The sequence below is a fragment of the Apus apus genome, chromosome 2, assembly GCF_020740795.1.
Source record: "Apus apus isolate bApuApu2 chromosome 2, bApuApu2.pri.cur, whole genome shotgun sequence".
In the NCBI taxonomy this organism is placed as follows: Eukaryota; Metazoa; Chordata; class Aves; order Apodiformes; family Apodidae; genus Apus; species Apus apus.
Genome location: NC_067283.1, coordinates 23,462,291 through 23,483,568, shown reverse-complemented (window position 1 = coordinate 23,483,568; position 21,278 = coordinate 23,462,291). Strand labels below are relative to the sequence as shown.

Sequence of the window (21,278 nt, the reverse complement as noted above, 5' to 3'; positions counted from 1 at the left end):
AAGTATCTTTAATAGCAGCCATGAGCTTTTTGGTTTGTTTCCAAGTAATCAACTCCTTCTTAAGCCAGAAAACATTTCTGTGGTGTTATTAATTCCACCACTCAGTACATGCGCAGGTGCCAGGACCGTGCACTTACAGAGCTGGGGCTGGAATGCCGCCTGACTTTAGGTGATTCCTTCCCTGCAGATGAAGTTTTGAAGTTTATGCAAGCGTTGTTCTCTGAATGAACCCTCTTCACTTGATTAGTTGGTTTCTCAAATGGATCAAAACTACTCTGCGTCCTCTGAACCCGGACTTTTTTATCCTCAGGAATTGTATCTAGAGGTTTGATCACTGAATCCATTCCCTGGCAGTTCCGTGTAGACATCTTTGTGACACATATCTGAAAGGAAAAAACAGGATTTGTTGACTCTAACAGACTCAAAGTCCATGTCAATCCATACATCAGCCAGCACAAAATAAAAGGCACTGGACTTTATAAGCATTTATTTTCTATTTCTACATTAAAATTGCAAACAACACATGCATTTTCCATAGGGACGTGCACCACAGTCATAACAATAAAAAGCCTAGCTTTGAACAGTACACTAAAAGATCCTGAAAAGACAAAAGAGGAACTTAGATCAAATAAATACATTTGTGTTCTCTTGTGTTCTTGGCAGCGATACCACTTCACTTTTTCCCCAATCTAGCCACCGATATCCACAAGCAGTATTGATTTCCATTTGCTTAAAATTGGATGAGACTGAACTTAAATAAATGATGTTTGCATGTGCACTTTAGTGCTGGCTTGCCAAGGATCCAATACCAGTACAGAATTGTATTTTTAAATAATGCTTATACAGTGTTGTTATTATTATTATTATCACCACCATATGTCTCAGAATATCAAATCAGTAAATCAATTCCCAGGCACTGAAACGTGAGACTGCAGCTTAATGGCACACTAAAGTGCAGAAGTTGAATTCTTTCTTACTGTGAAGTATGACTTTGCCAAGCCCCGAAGACTGCAACTCACTGCCTGAGCTATTACACTATTACTAGTTCAAAAGCACTAAAGGAGCAGAACAGCAAGTTTAGATACTCCAGTCATTCACGTTTAAGTTTTGTTAATACATTCATTAAAATCACACAGTTGGTAGGGGATTGTATCTGAGGTCATAGCTTCTGTTCTCACCTGTAAGAGATTACTTCAACTTGGGAAGGAAAGAAATAATTTTAGCTCTCAGGCTTCAGAGAAAACCTATGAAGTATGATGCAAGCAGACCCAAGGGGCTCCTTAAAGCATGAGGCAAATCAAAAGAATCTATCATATACTTTTTCCAAGATATTTGCAAGTATTTAAGGATAGACAAAGTTAATTGCTGTCAACCGTACTGTTGACATACATACAATTAAAGAAACATAATGTTCCATTCAAGCAACTACAATCTAAGCATTTTTGAAAACTTGCTGTCATAAAACAGTTAAAATTGAAAAGAAAATAAATATTAACCATTACCATTGAATCAGGACTCTTACCCCACAAGCCAAAGTATCTCACACACAAACTTCTCCAATAACTCATTTTTTGCCATTTCTCCTTAGAAATACTGTGCCTTGAAATCCAAGTTCAATTGTTTGTAGAAATGGTTACACCTTGTAGAAGTTTCTACACTTGCAGAAGTGGTTACACCTTGTACTTTGATGTTTTGCGGGTTGATGATCCACTGTAACAGTAGATCAAAGATTTCTTTTGTACATTAAAAATTTAAAATACACTTTCTGCACAGTGCCATCTGGCCAAACGATCATACACCGGGTCAGCTCTAATGAAGGACATTACTAGCATTACAAACCAGGCTTTCTGAGTGCTCACATTTCTTCTCATTAACGTGATTTCTCCAAGACTAAAACTTTAGCAAGTTTTTACTGAGAAAAGGAATAGCCCCCCTTCATTCCAAATGATAATTCCCTCTCAGGCCAAAATTAAGGCAATTATGTAATTTTGGACTATTACTTCAGAGAGAAAAGATACATTAATTCAGAGAGAAAAGATAAAGAGCTGCTGCACAAATAATTTTTAATTAGCCTTCCTGTAAAATTAATTGGCTTCTTTTCCCTAAAACAACTTACATGCAGACGTGCACTCAAGATACTTCCCACTACAGAACCATTCTTTCAATACTTGATACCAACAAAAATGTTTTAACACAATGTAAACTGAAATTACTATTAAAATAGCAGGCTTTCTTCTGGCTTAATCAACATGGATACAAATAAATCACTAAGTATTTCTCAGCCTATGAAATTCTATGATCTAGAAAATAGGGGCAGGAGATAGGGAGGAAAGGTTCAAAAGCTGTAGTTGTCTTCCTTTCAAATTACCAAAGGCCACCTGTAGCCAGTTAAATTTTTTGGAATCCACAGCTATAATAATGCTATAGATGATACTGCCATTAATATCGCTTCTAGTTTCTTACTGCAGTGGAAAATCTCCAAATCTAGCTCCCATATAGGCTAAGAAAGCAATGAAGGGGAAAAAAACAAAACAAAACAAAACAACAACAAGAGCAATGCAAGGCACCTTTTACTATTGATCATCTGGAAGCAGTAATAGCTTGGAATTAGATATTGAAGGGAGACACTTTCGCTTTCATGTCACTTGATCGAATCTGGAGTAGGACAAAAATCCTCACAACCATCTTCTAATAGCCAGTTTCAAACTTGCAAATTGCTAAAACCCAGATGTACACCAACAAGCCCTCACTCAGAAGTCAAAAACCTCAGTGGATGCACAGGCTGAACACCAGCATCAGCAGCAAAAAAGACTGAAGACTGCAGAGAAGCGCAAAAGCAGAGGCCACTCACACATGCCTCTGCCTCCTCTGCAAATGCAGAGCTTCTCCTGCCAGTGCCGGCAAAGGGGTTTCATTCATCACTTCTCTCTCACCTGAATCAATAGTTCCCTAGCAGAAATAAAACATTCTCTCCAAGTGCACTGTGAAGCCAACAGAGCTGAGCTTATGCAGCTGCTGAAGGGTACACGTTTCCAATCCATCTACCCTGGCAATAAAAATCTGAAGTAAAACAATACTTAATTGGTTGTTTCACATTCTGTCATTGATAAGCCAAGTCTAACTTAGTGCTGAAACTGTGCTCTATGAAAATTGAAAGCAACAGGTCTAAAATCATGGAATCATAGAATCATTTTGTTTAAAAACAATTGTTAAGATTATCAAGTCCATCCATTAATCTAGCACACTGTCAAGTCCACCACTAAACCATGTCCCTTCTGAGCACTGGCTATAACTACAAAATTACATAGCTGAAAGTTGCAATAAAACATTTGCAAATTTCAGGTTTCCCTCCATCAGGAAGAGCTAAGCTACCACAACAGCCTTGCTTTTTGTTCCTCCGCAGCAGGTGTGCTGATCTGCCACTCCTGTGCTCCAGCTAATGGTAGAACTTACTCTACAGTGACTTATCATGTAAAAAAGCAACAGTGTAATGATTTCATCACACTGTTGCTTTTTTGCATAACATATTTTAGAGATCATCCTGCACATACAAATGATCTTAGATGTTACCAGCATGACCAGATCACTTTTAGGAACACTACAGGTTTGACTATTTCTATTACACTAATTCAGCCTTTAAGTATCATTTTTCCCTCGTACTAAATAAAAAAGTGATTATTTTAAATTTCAGCCCCTCCGATGATACATACAAATACTTAGCATTAGAAGCTCTTAGACCTGTAAACCACTTTCTACCATCTGGTAGTTTCCTATGCTAGTCAGGAGAAGCCTGACCCCACCCTCCTACTTCCAGCTTTCTTTCTGCATGAAAGTAAGGAACATTTTCCAGTTAAAGCACAGTATTTGTCACAAAAAACACAGATGCATTTTTGGCCTCTTTAGATACTCCTGTGTGATCCTCTCGGATAGTCAGTTTCCCTCTGAGTCCATTTTGCCATCTGTAAGACAGGACCTTTCTTTTAGCCCCATTTCATCCGGTTTATATACACAGGTTCTTCAGAATGGAGACTATTCTTTAATACTACATGCAGAACAATCCTCATGCATTCCAATGAAGGTGACAATCAAGAAAGGAGTGGAAACTGCCAGTGCAGGCTCAGAACTGGATGCTTTTTTTGAATATCTGCTTTAGCTAGTTACCAGAATAAAAAACAAAGTTAAGCAAGTCTAAGAGTTCATGACATATAGGAAGTCAATGCATATGATTAATCACCCCTTCTTGCCCTTGCTTTATAAATCTATGTAATGCTGTACTTAAAAATAGTGGAGCTCAGACACTCATTTACACGCTATAAATGCCGCTAGAGTCTAAAACTGCTGAAGATGTGATCAATGGCATCTTAACTATTGCAAGTACTTAGCTCAAATATATGTAGAAGCAATACAGGTGGTATCTCAGTTTGTCATAAACAAGATGACAATTATGCTTTATGAAAAACGATTAAAAGGAAGAGGTGACAAGAACTTTTCAGTATGAATATGATATACATTTAAAGACGCTTCTATCTAGCGAACAGCTCGAGCCAATAAGCAGTTTTAGTTACTGATTCTTTAACACAAGTCATCATACAAGTAAAAATAAAGGTATGTCAACACTTCAAGGGATTCTTTCCTCTTCAAGAGTTACTGCCATGATTTGGTACTTCTTCCATGACAAACTACATTCAAAGTATAATTTTCTTAAGTATAAAATTTGTCAGAAACTATTTGGCTTTTAAAAGTGGTGCAACAAAATCACAGTTAACACTTTCAAAAGATGTATTTCTGCCAGCAGATCTCCTAACTACGGAGAGCAGAGGAATAGGATCTTTGTGCTTCCTCTCTTTTTTTTAAGAAATGGATTTAAAATAGCCAATTAACTTAATTACTTTATCAACTATAGATCATTAAAAGTGGAACAAGCAATATGCCAAAAACCTGTCATGTAAGGATTGTTTCAGCAGACATTGCCATCCTTCCAAACCTTACATTATGCAGCAAAGGCTCAAGGAAGTCACTGGTTGATTCACCATCTCTGCCTTTGGCACATCAGGTGGCCCCAGCCATGAAACGGTAAGAGAGGCTTTGGTTGCTTTCTGCCACCTGTGTTCCCATCTGGCAGGAATCCCAGCAGCAGTATCTCAGAGAAACGTGTTGAAAAAAAGTTATTGGCAAAAACAGTGGCACGGACAAGGGACAGGTGGTAAGTATGTATTTCCTACATGGAAAAAAAGGTAAACACAATGGTATACAGAGTATTCACACCAGAGAACTTTACACATAGAACTTTCATCCCCAGAGTCTCTGCTTCAGTTCCTAGATAAAAGTCCTGGAAAACCTAAACTAGACTATAAAACCCAGTCTCCCTTTGGAAGGAGCCATTCACTTCTACACAGAGATGAGAGTAGTCCTATCGAAACTAATTTTTTGTGTTTGAAGTCAGTCTTTGGAAAAGCACTTCCAAAGCAGTACTCAGAAACTGTCCAGGAACTTGGTATCTCTATGGGAAAGGATTTAATCTGAAAATAGCCATGACTGTTCCTACCCAGTGAGGTAACAGTATTAGCAGTTGTGAGTCTCTGACCCCAGCTTTGAAGAAAAGATGTCTGTGAGCCCCAGTGTGGTCCAGCAGAAGCACGTCTCCACCAACATCTGATCTGTTACGTTTCTCACATAAGGATTATTAACATTAAATACACAACTGTATTTTCAAAGTTGTTTCACACTCTGCTGCCAAACAGCACACCAATACACCAAGTAGGCACCAGAGCAACCACTGGTATGTCACATATTCTCCGCACCCTGGTGACAGAAGTTAATCCACTTTTAGAATTTGTCCACTATTATTTACTCAGTCTCAACTAAAACAGTTAAGATAAAAAGAGAGATTAAAAGATATGTCATTTTGCCACTTAAAACCTACAGCACAAAATCATTTGCAGTTGCCTGTAGTGCTGTTCTATACTTCTGAAAGAAATAGCTGAGAGAAGATTTTTCTAAAAAATTAGAATACTCATGTGAATTCCAGTATAACTTGAGCTACCACAGATTCTGACAATGTAAAACAATGTAAAAAGCAACTCCAGAAAAGATAGTGTAGTTTGGTATTTAAAGTTATTTTTTATGTTTCTCTGTGTGTTTTTATGTATTTAAAGTACAAAGAGCCATTATTACACACCAAAAACACTAAAGAGAGGTAGATTCCTAATCTCAGAACCACAAGAAAAGCGTAACACAGTTTATACTTTGCAACTTACTTAGATGCTGATCAGAATCAGAAGACAATGCATGACAGACAAAAAACCAGCCCCTCTCACCCTACTCTGTCTCACAAGCAATTTGAGGAGATCTTGAGGCTGTTCTAGGACAAACAGGCTTAGTCATTACATCAGTAAGGATCACTGGGCTACAGTTTCCTACAGCTCCCAACTCTAACATCATATCTCAAGACATAATATCTGGAAATTGCCACAGTTTCCCATAAAGACTACTACTGAAGTTAAGAGACTGAAATAACAATAAATACATTTTTCCTCTACACATAAAGTCAATAACAAGCTCCATTAAGCAATAAATAAATAAATAAATAAATAAATAAATAAAATCATACGTGGAATCATTTCCAAATAAAATGTCCCTTTGAATCACCTTATATAATGTAAAGCCATACTCAATCTGCATGCCAGATTAATATGTTAAAAAAAATAAATAAAAAAGGTTTATCAGATTTTGTTATTGTGATACACACACAATGCAAGATTTTTTTCACTTCATCACTGTCAGGAAAAATAAGAGGTCCTAAACAACCAGGATTCTTAGAATTAAAGATTGCTGGATTGATTAATTTACTGTTTACAGTAATACAGGATTTAAAGAGTAAGAGTGATCAGTTTAAACGTGTAAGTAATTTACAGTTCTCATGACTCATTTATTTTAAAACCAGTCTTTAATGTCCCCTGAATTAATCACCTGTTAGGGTACTTAGGAAAAGATAGGCTGTCCCATTTCAGTGGAATTTATTCATGTGAATATAGATATCCTCAATAACAAAGAACAATCCGCTTTAGCATGACACAAACATCCTACCATACAGAAGGAAAAGCCTAAGAATATTTCTATAGAGAAAGACATACTACTCTGAAGCTATTCTCATTTTTTAGGAAGATGCATTCTATGAATCTTTTAATTCCTACGTTTAACAACCTACAAATGTTTCCTTTGGTCATCCAGTACCTATGGAATTATGTAAAATATTAAAAAATTGCCATCCATCTACACTGTCTATCAGTCATTGCCACCATGTACATCCTGGGAAAAAGTGGTCAGCTGGGAAAATACAGGAGGGAACATTCAGAATTCTCACTAAAAATCTGAATAAAACATCTGAATTCTCCTTTTTGTACCAAGAAAAGTACTAGAAAAGAACCCAATATAGGGAAAATCAAGATCCAGCATAAAAGAAATAAATTACTGAGTGACTTGAGGCAAGGAAGTCACTTAACCTCCCTAGAATTCCGTGATTCTGCTTGCAGAAATGACCCTGCCCCTATCACAAGCAGAAATTGGAAACATGAACTGATTTTGTAAAAGCACTTGGGCTTTTTAAAGTGAAATGTTATGAAGATATAGATTAGAATGTGTAGAGGCAAAACCCTCTGGAAGGTAGTACAACAATCTTATTACAGAGAATAAGACTTGGCACTTGCATTTAGCTGACGGATGTTTAAAGGAAAAATCATAAATAGTGACTACCAACTTAAGAGCTGAATTGTTGAGACCATAAAGCCAGCACTAATTTTCACTGTAAAAATCCTATCTGGATATGAGTTTTCATTATCTTTTATAAGCATGTTATTTTCTATCGTGGCTTGGTACCATGGCAATTGAGAACTACACAATTCATCTGCGTATTCTGGCAGCACTGGAATTTGACATTTGCTACTTATAGAACACAATTTGGGAACATTCTGAAGTATTACAAACAGCTTTATTCAAAATAAAAGCACAGCTATCTGGAGAATCATTCTCTTTGGAGAACAAAGCAGTAGGGCAGCTCTTTCCAGTTATAACCACAGGTCTTGGCCACTTCTTGGCCCAGCTGGTAGCACTCTCCATCTCCTCTGAGAAGAGGATCAGCAAAAGACTGCTGCACCCACAAGGAGAAACACAAACAGGTAGAGAAGAGAGCTCAGTTGCTGAAAAAGCTACAATATGGGAGAAGATAAAGGAAGAAAAAATTATGAGTTAAGGGAGCGAATAAAGTTGTCAAAGGGGTAATAGAGCATGTAATGCTGCATGACATCACCAGTGAGTTCATACTGGAACTACCAGTGCAATCAGGCCCAAATCTGAGTTAGGCCCTTCAACATTCACCCTTCCCTGTAATCACTGGTACCGCCTTTCTGGTTTGAACATTTGATGGGCACAGCTAAAAAGAGCAGTGAGAACTTAGGGGAGATAGAAAAATAAAGGAGGAAAAAACAAGGGAGAAGAAAAAGAGCAACAAATGTGAAGAAAAAAAAAATAAAACATGCATTTCTTTTCCTGCCCTGATGGCCTGTCATGTCTCTCTGGTAATGTCCAGGGGTAACAAGCTCAATTGTGTCCCAGAAGTATAATTCATATTCTTGGGTATTATTTGCTTAGCTTTATTTGGATGCAGAGACTGCTAGCAATGCTAGCTACGAACTAGCAAATGCAAGTGAAAACAGAGCTCAAAAGACTGAAAATGGTATCCAGAGATATGGTATGCTCCTTGCTGTACCTAGCACAAATTTACTCATACATCTCCCACAGCCCATTTGAAAGGCACTCTCCAAAAATAGCTGGTTTATTTCTGAAGTCAAAGCTGATGTTAAACCAACTGTCTTTGTCATATGGAAGAAGGCAAATAGAAAAAGGTCACTGAAGTGCCAGATGGAAGAATTTTTTAACTGGAAGCTCTGACATTAATTCTCTGTGTTTGTCAGAAACACTGAACGCAATGAGCAGATTAAAGCCATGAGAGAAAAAAGTCACTTTCATGGAAAGGCCAACTGATCAGACCTGGAATAGGAGTTCCAGGATGATACAAATCTGAAAATAAGTTCAAACACTTGAATCAAATAAATAAAGTTTTATACTGGAAGTTATTATAGGCAGTGTTTACATAATGTTTTACTCTCACCACACACCATCACCTGCCCACTGCCCCCAAGACCTGCAATATAGAATATATTTATTCCACTAAATCACAGAATCATAACATGGTTTGGATTGGAAGGGACCTTAGAGATCATCTAGTCCTAACCCCCCCTGCTGTGGGCAGACTGGAAGATGCTCCCTGTCCCATCAAATCTTTCCTTGAACACTTCCAGGGCTGGGGCATCCACAACCTCTGTAGATAACCTGGTCCAGTGTCTCACCACTCTCACAGTAAAGAATTTCGTCATTATGTTTAACCTAAATCTACCCTCTTCCAGTTTAAAATCATTACCCCATGTTCTATCACTACATGCCCTTATAAAAAGTCCCTCTCCAGCTTTCCAGTACGCTCCCTTCCAGTAAAAGAAGGCTGCTATGAGGTCTTCCTGGAGCCTTCTCTTAAAACCTAAATATTAGCATAATTACTGAATAAAACATAAGTCAGGAATTACTGCACATTATTGTCTCTTGGACATGGCAAGGTGAAACTAAGCATTTCTAAATATTTTTTCTTTGTTGTTTTTTTTTTCCTGTTTATAGCACACCCTAACTTCAGAAAATTGAGTTTTCAGTCCATTACAGTTGATGTTCCTCTCCTCACAGGGAAAAAGAGGTCTGATTTTGAAGAGAACCAGGATCACACTTCAGGTCCATAAAAGCCTACATATGTCCTCAAAGCAAAACCTTGTTCTGTGATTACAGTCATCAGGAGGAGTCATCTAAGGACAGGGTCTCAGACAAAGGTCATGTAGAAGTCCTGACAGCCTGTAACATACATGAAAAGAGACAGAAATGCAATGGAGCTGATCTAAAGGGGCATTTTTCTCTATTTCTGTTCTTAGGCCCCAAAATACAGCAACAGTGTTAGAAATAAAGTCTGGCAAAAAAAATTCTTCCTTTTATTTGCATAATGACCAGTTTTGTCTCAACGTAAGTGGCATGTAATATGGCATTCAAGCTATTTCTGCAATTACAATTGGGCTGCTGCTTCCATTAACCTGGTTCAGGACCTAAAGTATCCAAAAGCATTTGGGTTGTTCCTCCAGTAAACCAAGCAGAAGGACAGAGGACCAGATCAACAGGGGTGTAAGTGTGGGGGGACAGCTTTCAATGACAGGCACAAGCCAGCAACTCCTTGGTTACCAGCAAAGTGATGGAGAAAGTGTCTGAACATAAACACTCTCCCTACCATAAAATCGTGAGGGGCGGTTTCTATATTCTTTTACTTACTCATTTCTATCTGTTGTCTGTCCTCTGTAACCATATGAACAGCATCTTAAAATAAAGATTAAAAAAATATTTTCAATCTCTGCCATATATCAGCCTCCTGCTCCAACAGATGGCTCCACATGCCAGTGTAAGTTTATAGAGTTTTCTTTCTATAACTGCATTATTAGTAGTTTTGTATGAACGTTATATTAAGTCTTTCTGAGTTTACAGTTTATAATTTTATTCTATCCTCCAACACTCCCCCCTAATAATGAAGTTATCAAAAACATATCCATAAATGCAGTAAGTCTTTCCGCTGCCAGGTTCAGATGTGAGAAATCTTGAGAGATTTGACAGCAAAATGCCTATTCTTGCTGAACTGTAAGGCTGTCAGTAAAGTTTTTAAGAAAATAAACAGTAAAAAGCTATATGCCTTCAAAATAGGTTTTATATATTCCTCTACCTCCTTCACCTGTCCTTAGCAAGTCTTTTGATTCTTTCGTAGGTATCATCAAGTACTTCTGATGCAAAATAAAACCAAGAAGTGTTCTACAAGCACGGACTACAACAAAAATACTGTCATTGGTCATTCGACTGATAGCGTAAGACCTAAGCCCAACTACATATCTAAGAATTCAACTACATTCTTGTATCTGGTGAGCCTTAAGTCAGATGAAGTATTGAGACATAACAAGATAAAAATAATTTATAATTCAAATTAACCAGAGAGTTTGTTTGTTTTCTGACTGAAAAGTCAGAAAAAAGATAGTTTAAAAACTCAAAACAGACTTTCACACATATGCTGAAGAACATTTATCTTAAAAGAGGAAGGGGACAGGTTACACAATCATCTTTGCAAAATGTACACATCTGCAGCTGGAAAGGCTTTACAACCATTTTCTGTCAGGTATGGCAGTAACCTCCATTGCACTGAAGTAGCATGCTGTACTGTTCTTTATAAACCAATGGGAGTCTCACGTTATCTTCAGCAGATGCTTAAAAAGTGCTCCACAAGAAATAATTCAAGACTAGAATGGTAAATTCTTTTGGCTCTTCTTCCTTCATTCAGATCAATTCCTTCATTAATAATAATAAGAATAATAAATCCTTACTTCATTCCCTCTTTTCTGCATTTTTTCTTTCCTTCCTTCTCTTCTAAAGTTCCTTGTTTACTATCTTTAACAAAAGCTGGAGGAAAAACTAGGTAATGAGAATTCTTTGTTTTATTATGCTAATGTATTTCAAAATTTCTTTCTAGTATGAAGAAAGAAATTTATTCTGCTCATAGGAGCTTCATCCCTGAGGTCAACAACCCTGAAGCTTGAGAAATGCAGCTTCCAAGACAGATCAATGCCACAAGGAAAGACAAGCTCTCTGACCAGTTCTGGATGTGCTCCCTTACATATTATTTCCAAACCATTGTATTTGACACGGTATCCTCTATCAAATCAGCCCAGTATACAGGTAAAGTCAGAAAAAGAGCTTCAACTTTTTCATTATTCTGTTGTGTGAATACTCTTCAGAGATTTGAATAACCTATATTCCAACTCAGTCTCACAGAAATCTTAGTAACTGCCATCCACAACCTTTCTGCCACTATTTTCTTTTATGAAAGTTTGAGAGTTCAGATGAGGACAGGAAGTTCAGCTTCACAAACAATTAAATGAATAAATTATTAGAGCCCTCATCTGTGTTTGGTTCTTATATACAACTGACTTATTTCCTTCCTTCCTTCCTTCCTTCCTTCCTTCCTTCCTTCCTTCCTTCCTTCCTTCCTTCCTTCCTTCCTTCCTTCCTTCCTTCCTTCCTTCCTTCCTTCCTTCCTTCCTTCCTTCCTTCCTTCCTTCCTTCCTCTTTCTTTTTTTTTTTTTTTTTCCCCTCAGATAAATGACCTGGTTACAGAATTCTGTAAAACTCGAATGAAAAGAAGTCTAAAGGAATTTTCTGGCAGCTATTGCAGATTTGTCAGACCTGAAGTAGCAGATTAATTTTCAAAGTAAAAAGGTGTAAGGAAGCATAATGAAAGTTGATTCTCAGTACATAATGTGCTACCCCAGAGAAAAAATGGCAGAATCTCTGCAAACATACCATGTCCCACAACTCAGAATTTTGTCTGGGGGCATGATGAAAATTCTAACAATCAAAGTTATTCAGAATATGAAGAACATTCCAGTATATCTTTTCTTGCAAAGATGCATACAATTTTAAATGGAGGGTTTTCAAACTGATAGTGAGAAGAGCTCATTGTATGGATCATTGTTTTATAAGAAGAATTCTATGAATAGCACAGAGATAATGCTCAGTTTTCCAAAAAATAGGTGTTTCAGAGAAGTGAAGATCACTGCTGCTGCCTTCATGTGTTCAAGCAAAAACATGTGCTGCAGCAGACTTACAACTGTGCTCAAATCAGTTTTAAAGAAAAAGCTCTAATAGTACAAAACAGCTGAGACTTCTGCAGTTGGTGGCAATTTACACCCCCAAAGCTGTGAGTTTATCTTGAATCACTTTCTACAAGCAACAAATCCTGAGAATCACATTGGTCAAAAATCACATCTATCATTAAAGTTATAACACCAATGAGAAGTCCTCCATCCTTACTGTACATTAAGTATCTCAAGAAAACATTTCACAAAACTGAAACTGACTGCAGACATTTTGCATGGCTTTTCCTGCACAGCTGCCTATCAGCAGTATAAGCATATTTTATAATTATGTAATTTTATGTATCTGAACTACTTTGCAAATACAGGGAATTCTTTGACAACTTGAAAGTTATGGTTGGTGGTTCCACTGCTTTCCCAGGCAGAAGCATAAAAAAACCCCCACCTGTCCTCATCATTAAACTGTGGAACTTCCCATGACAACTCTTTTGCAGGACATTAAAATCTCATTTCTACAGCCAATATTTATCAACGGAACTGATTTTTTCATTTAAAAACCCACTATCTACAAGGAAGTTTGGGCAAGCACATTTTACACATTCTCTGCAAGTTTAAATACATTTTCTTCGCACTTACACAAAGACATAATAAACTGGCAGAGGGCATATTCTAACATACTTGGCCTGTAGATTGAAAAGCATTGGAAATTAAGTGAAGCTGAGCTTTCACAATACAGAAACAGGCATTACACTTTTTCCTAGTGATTTTTTATTTCCTCACTGCTCACTTGGCAAAATTTGGTGTCTTTCTGCTCAGGTAAGTAGTATACATTTTAAGATTAAATTATAAACATCCTACACAGCAAAAGTGAAATACATATAATGTGAATTTTGTACAATTTCCAGGACAGACCGATAAAGGTTGGGTCTAAAGATTGCTGATGTTTGCTACCAGCTTAGATTACTTAGTATTTATATAATGTCTAGCAGAAGTTTGCCACAAACCTTTTTCAATCACAAGCTGCAACACATCTCTAGTAAGCAGGATAAGACAGCAAGTTCTACTGCAGCATTAACTTACTCAAATTCAAATAATAAAATCTAAAAATTTTTACAAAAGAAAAACCTCCACCCACACTTTTCACATAATTTCTGAGTAGCACATGATCATAGAGTGAGACAATTAACAAATAAAACTGCTTTCTTCTGAATCCTCTGTGGGTCAGTCTAGAACTGATACAGGAGCTCCAAAAAAATCCCATCCACTCAGAAACATGATAAACAAAAGAGCAAAATCACAATACTACTTCACTTCAACAGAAAAAGAGGGAAAAGCCCTAAAGTTATTTTTACAGAGGCAGAATTATCTGTTTATGGTGTTGATTCAAAAGTCTTATACAAAATCACCCCTCTAAAGCCAACATCCTATGCTAAACTGCTATTTCACTACTTGCTTTTTGCTAAATTTCTAAATCCAGAATTATATGTAGGCTTATGTTAGGGAGTAGAACAAAAGATATCAGTGAAAAATATGCCACACAAATGAGATGCATATAATCGATGATTCTGACAATAGACCGTCAACTAATCTCAAAAGCAAAAAGTAGCCATAGAAAGGTGTTTACCACACTGTTCCAAAATCCAGAAGTCATAACATACATAGAAGCAGCACTTCATGACTCATGGAGCTCCTGCTGGAAGAAGTTGTCCTGACATTAACTTTGTGATAGTGTAGGACTTAGAAAAAACAAAGTACTTAGGAGTCTATTCCTTAACTAACCAATGTTCCATTCATGTATCTTCCTGCCATAGTATCAAAAGAGAAACCTAATCAAAGATGTTAGAAGTCAGTATGGACCTACCTAAGGGAAACCAAGCTCAGAAAACATATTTAACCTATTATTCCCAATTTATGAACACCAGCTGTATTTTTCTTTATTTCTGAAACAGATGTTGGAACACTGGTATCACACAGTCTCTCTATTGTTTCAATTAATATTTGCTAGGATACTCTGCTTCATTTCACTAATCTAAGCTGTAATTATAATTGTATTGGTACCTGAAACATTTAGGAAAGTTTTAACACTAGTATTCTCAAACTCAAATTTACAAACAGTGTACAGCAACTGCCTGACAGCTGAGTGTTTTTCCAGGACTTCAAAGGGAAATAACCCAAACAAAACTGTCTGAGTCTGCTTTGCAGCTTCTGTAAGCTTTAAGAGGCATATCTACTCTCACACTTATACAGAAGCTACCAAATATGTCAGCCTGAAGCCCCAGCTGACTCAGGCCGAGCATTCACACAAGCTCTTGCCCCAGCAAATTCCTACTGACCATGCAGGTCAGGCCAGGACAGCACTCCGAAACCTGCGCGAGGCAGAAGCTCGGTGGTAAATGGCATCATGCAAGGACTGCCCTTAACGGGCAAAATAAACTCTTACCTCTGGCAGCTGGAGCCCAGTGGAGCTGTGTGACTCCCTCTCACAGTGCCCATGCCACCCTCCCCTTAGGCCTGACCAGGCACACCTGTACCACAGCCTGCTGCAGGCCGCTCCAGCGGCACCATCCATCTTCTGGTCTGCGCGATCTCTGCAGAAACACAAACTACCTGCCTGAGACATAGTACTTACTCAGTGGCCAGTCTTTTAAATAGCCCATCCAAGCTTACAGTGTGAGGGGAAAAATGTTAAAAACTGTGCAGGGGTTTGGTTTTAGTGGGGTTTTTTGTTTAATTTTATTTAGGATTTAGACAGCAAAATAGCTGAAGAGAGATAATAAGCTGACCATTTTTGCTATAGGATGTCCAAAGGCTGGCTAGCCTCCTTTGCACTAAAGATGTGACATTAATGATTTTTAGCCCACTGAACTCCAGCTTTTTGAAGTTCTTTCTATCTGGAGCCAGTGGCTTGAAGGTGACAATGGCAAAGGCTCAGTACTCAGGTAAGCGCTTCCCTCCTCCTGTGGCACATCTCAGCCTCACTACAAAACTGATCCACACAGAGAAGATTGTAATCTTTATAGAGAACTCAGTAGTAACCACCCATTAAACTATATAATCTTTACCTTTCCCATCTGCATTCTTAACTTGTGGTCACTTTTTCCACATTAAGCGCTATTTTTCCCCAAAAATTAATTTGGGGTCTCTATCTAGATTTTAGCATAGAGAATACTACCCATTAACAAAAAATGTCCAAAACATTGTTGATTTCCTAAGTTCAGAAAATCAAAACAGGCAAACCCCAGAGACAGCAGTAACACAGTGAACAGAGCTGACGGTTTTACATTTGGGGAGAAAAAACACCTGGGAGAAAAAAGCTGGTGGAAGCAACAACTTTCACATACAAACACAGAAGAAAAAAAAAATAATCAGTATGAAATACCCTTATTTAAAATTTGCTTTAAAAAATCCTACGTGCCTAAGAGTTTCTGGACTTTCACTCCTTGTATAACATGAGTGAGCACAAATGGTTGGACTGCTTCTATGCACTAAAGAATGGCAAATTCATAACAATTTTTTAGTAGGTAAGGCTAATCTTCCATTAAAAATGCTTGCAGCTATAATAATATTGTAATAGAAACATTTAAGGTTGCTCTTGACCAAAAAAAAAGCATTTCTACTTCACAAGACAACCTATGCAAATTAAGTTTGTATACAGTGTGAAAGAGTCTACTTCACATCACTTACATGGCAGTACATATAGTGTCACACATTTACAATTCTTCTTAAGCAACAAACTCCAGCAAAATAGTAATGAAACCTTCAGAAAATAATTGAGATAGGACTGCATCTTCACCCTTTAATCGTATTCAGTGAATAAGAAGAGAAACTCCTTAATTGGCAAGTACAGAAAAAACAAACATGAATTGCTGTCAAAACTAGTTATTTGATCCCACATTTGATATACAACTGATCTATTCTTGGAGTAAAATTCACATGCTGCATAAACACACTACTCTAGAAATAAAACTACCTGCTTTTACTCTCCACTAGTAATAGCAAAAAACATATTTCATCACACTACCATTACTACCACAGTTGGCTTCTTTAAATGCTAAAACACAGTGGAATTTTTTATTACACTGAAATTCTGTTGAGTAATCTATGGTTTTATCTATGACTGAAACACATTAGCTGTCACTTCAGTCACCAAAATCAGTTCAACTTATTTCATACAATGGCCACATTTTAATCTTTCTGTCCTGTACTAATGATAACTGCTGCTTTTCCTTCTCTCTTTCCCTGAACACACTGCTGCTGTAAGCTTTCATATGTTGAAATATTCCACTAAGATACTAACTGCTGCCAACACACTCCTACTACATAAGCATTCAAGAAAGACTGCTTAAAATGACTACCTCGTTTTTTGTTTTATTAAAGACAGCATGCAAGAGAAATTAAATAATCAGGAGTTAACAAGGGAAAAATATATCTTGATGTCCATGATACAGTATTTATAAAGGATCATTTTAATTTTATCTTCTACCACCAAGCAAATCTGTAACTGAAAAAGACATTTATTCAGATTCATCAAGATGCACTTGTTAGCAGAGATGAAAAAGTGGCTGATAACGTCCTTCACTCACTTGTCCCAGAGGGCGTTTAGCCAAGCATGTATCGGAAAAAAATTGCTCATACTACCCTCTTAATACAATAATAAATAAGGCTGCTGGAGAGAGAAATACAAAGCTGTATAAAGAAAAGCATTGCTTTTAAGCCTTCCCCTACCTTTTCCCTGATATTTACAAACCGCAGGCGGTGCTGCCGGGGACTCTCACCAGGGTGGCTGCCGAGAGGTCTCATGTGGTGTTCCTAGCTTCCCATCACCTCCCTCTGCCTGGATTTTAACCATTCCAGAGAAAACCCACCCTGACATGCACAGAATGAATCCTATTCAAGTTGGAAGCATGTGATAACTAGGCTTCAGGTTGAAACAGGAAGCCCCAGCACCCAATTAATCCCGGAGATTTAAACAAGCCCCATCTTACCGTTGTGCTGTTGCCCAGATCAGGTTAGATTCACCTGCAACTCTTTGGCATCTCTCTGGTTAGTGTTTGCAGTCAGGCCAGGCTCATTCAGCAACTGAATTCACAACATCTTTCTGCACTAGCAAGCTGAAATGGTACGGCTGTACTACAGCTAAGAAAGGGGGAAATCCAAAGCAGAAAACAAAGAAATCCCTCAAGACAGGGAAACCCAGTGGAGTAAAATATAAAAGGCACAGATGAGCACTTAGGGTACAATATTTCTCTGTCTAAATGTCACCAGCAACACCATGCTCTTTCTGAAAAGATTTTTTTTTTTTTTTAAATACATGGACTTGCCTGTGGAGTTCCCAGAAAGGCAGAGTATCCAGGCTCTGCAGCAGCATTGCAGCCAAAGTAACCATGCATATGCTATCTAGGCAATTTACAGCAGTCTTTTTGAAAAGATATTGACTTACAATGTAGCACTGCTGCAACCCAATGGAGAAATGCAGCCAAAATAGGTAATGGTGATTTCATAGGAATTAAGGGGAGAAAATGCAACATTCAATAAAAAGGATGCAACTAATCAACTCCAATTCAATTATATCCCAGAATGGAAGGAAACCAGCAAGTTCTTGGGCGACTAATGATATTAAAGAGATAATCTAAGGCCATCTGGAAATAAGTACTATGAATGCCACTGTCTTCTTTTATAGAAACAACAAATACCAAAAAAAAGCAATTTAAAATGTAATGAATCAAAATATGAACTCTGAAGTTAGTTCTAGCATTGTAAGGATGAAACGTAGTATTTAATTTATGAACATACAAAATATGCACAGTTGTCAGTAAGAGACAGACACCTGCTCCATGCTGAGCTCAAGTGAGCATGGGTGTGGTACAAAAGAAGAGCGGGCAGCAGGAGCAAACCCTCAAGTAGGGCTTCTCCAAAAGGGAGGAAGCAAATCATCTCCATCTCCTACTCCTACAGCAGCCCCTGCTGGCCTGTGCTTCAGATGGCTCCTGGCTCCCCAGAAACCTCCCAGGGTTGGCGGAGCAGTGGACAGACTATGCCAGGACAGGGAACAGTCACATATACGTAAGTGAAACCCTCGGGAAAGAATGAATGCAGCTCAACAGAGATGACAATCTGAACACTCAGAAATATTTTTTTCATTTTTACCTAATGAGCATGTCCAATGAACGAGCGGATGAAACACCACCCTGGCCCATGCTCCAGGCAGCTTCAGTGACCCATGTCAGAGGATCATAGGAAGCAGGCTCCCCTACAGAGCTCCCCTTTGAAGAAAGCATTGCGAGCTTAAACTCCACACTTTTCCTCAAGTCCCACCGCAGTCACCAAGACTGAAACATATGCCTGAACACTTTTCAACTCAAGGCTCTCAGCGGAATCTAGCATCAATGGCTTCAGTGACAATAACACTTGAATGGCATGAGCAAATTCTCTAAGGTGCACACAAAATTAAGTAGTCATTATTTTTCCCCTCATCTATTTCCCAACCTCAGTCACAGAGGCATATTCCAGAAGACTACTCAGTTTCTTAGCTTTTTAAGCAAATGGAAGGCTTCACTTCTCCCTAAAAAAGAAGACATGCACTCTCTATGCCAAATTTTATCCTTAGGTTTCTCAAGCGTGGGGGTCCAAAGAAAACATGGAAAAAAGTTTCCAGTTGAAATTATAAGAAAATACATTCAAAACATTTACATTTCTTGTCCTTATTCTGCCAACATCAAATCTGTCTGAGGATGAGGGAGAACAGGACAGAAGGATCATCAGGAAAAAAAATTGATCCTCAGCAAAAAAAACCCACATAGCTAGCGAGTAAGCACCTGTAATATGTGCCAAAAGACAGGCACCACGCTAAGGAAAAAGTGGTGGACAGCTACATGGAAAGTGAACACAGAAGGCAAGCCAGAGAAACAGGGAACTGCATTCCAGAAGCAAGCAGGGTGTTGGACCAAGACACAGCTACAGAAAGCAAACCAAACAGCCTATAGAGTAACAGGATCTAACTCAAAGAAGCCAAAACCTATCATATTTTAAAGTTAATTATTTTTACTGTATTTTAAACCAAAATACATTCAAGTACTTACTGCATTAAAGCCCTTCTTCTTGCCTTTTACATCCCTCCACAGATCAAATTTCATCTGGGATTTGGCTTTCCTAACTGCATCTCTGCCTGCTTGAAAGATGTCTCTGCACCCTTTCCTGGTTACTTGTCCCCACGTTCACCTTCTGTACAATTTCTTTCATGTTCGAGTCTTGTTAGGAACTCCTTGCTCATCCATTCAGGCTTCCCAGCATTTTTGCTTACTCCTTACTATTCTTACACCCCTCCTTCCCCCTGTGCTAACCCCACCTCTTCCCCTTCTCCCACCTCCATTTGTAGACTGCAGTTGAACACAACATGGCTGGAACACAAATACATGCACTCTTGCTGCCCATGGTACCACAGACAGGATTGGAAAACCTGGCTGGCAGGCAAAGGTCATCTAGATTACAACAGAAATTGAAACAGACCACCCACTGTTTTCCAGGGGAGTGGGAGAATAAAACCTATGGGTTAGCATTTTAAAACTGCATGGAAACCAGCTAGTTCAAGCTTCACATTACCAGAACTCTAAGTCATGCCACTGCTTCCAAATCAGGGCAAACTCCAAAATGCTCATGAAAACCATCATTTGGACTTCTAGCCAGCCACTTTATAAGCCACTAATAATTAATAAAAATGGATTTAATAAGATGTGTAACAAGTTGTATTATGAAACAGAGGACTGGATAGGACAACATCTGTTCCAGTTCCCTGCGATCACAGGCAATCACAAAATATAACTCCCTCCTTAAATTGGGAGATTTGGGTTTAGCTTGACGTTAGAGTATATAGAGTACAGAAGACATGGCCTTAATAAAACAACCCATCAGTGACAAAAATGGTTGAATGCAAAGAAAATAATTTTTATCTTATGACGGCAAGTGAAGCAGTGGATAATATTGCACAATGGAATGTGTGACAAGTTATTCAAAGTACAACATGCTGTTAAACTTGCTACACAATACCAACATTTGAACTATACCATCTGCATTATCTAGTATGGTGGGACTTCACTTAAAAGTCACTGTCTAAAAAAACCATTCAATGTAACAGAGTGCCAAGTATTTTTGCAACTTTTAAAACAAAAAAAAAAGAGAGATTTTATGGTTTTAGGGATTGATTCCAAATGTGTTATAAAGACTGTTTAAAGTGCAAGAACAAAAATATGAAGAATACTGTGTGGTGATTTTACACTCTAAAAAATACTTCTAATCAGTCCAGATACATTTTCAACACAATGAAAGCATGATTTGCATATAAAAGGCTAATCCAATGACTTTGGACAATTATACTTCTGTGCAATAGCAAAACCTAACTCCAACATTCCTAGCAAACCCACATTTTCCTGTGAACAATAAGTTTCACTGGGACTGCTCTATTTCTTAGTGATAACTCTGTGTTCCCTGATATTCTGGAAAAGATTTGAT

At 37.9% G+C, this 21,278-nt stretch overlaps 1 protein-coding gene across 6 annotated transcripts in view; it reads right to left on the bottom strand.

Moving 5' to 3' along the window:
* Positions 1-21,278, bottom strand: part of CDK14 (cyclin dependent kinase 14) — a 338,936-nt gene that overhangs the window by 255,184 nt on the left and 62,474 nt on the right. For 4 of the 6 annotated variants that reach the window (XM_051612199.1, XM_051612197.1, XM_051612200.1 and 1 more), the window contains exon 3: positions 138-383. In XM_051612199.1, the coding sequence (XP_051468159.1) occupies positions 138-383 (246 nt within the window). Of the gene's footprint in view, positions 1-137; positions 384-17,498; positions 17,543-17,758; positions 17,866-21,278 lie in introns of those variants that run through there. The other 2 variants (XM_051612201.1, XM_051612202.1) reach the window with 2 other exon arrangements.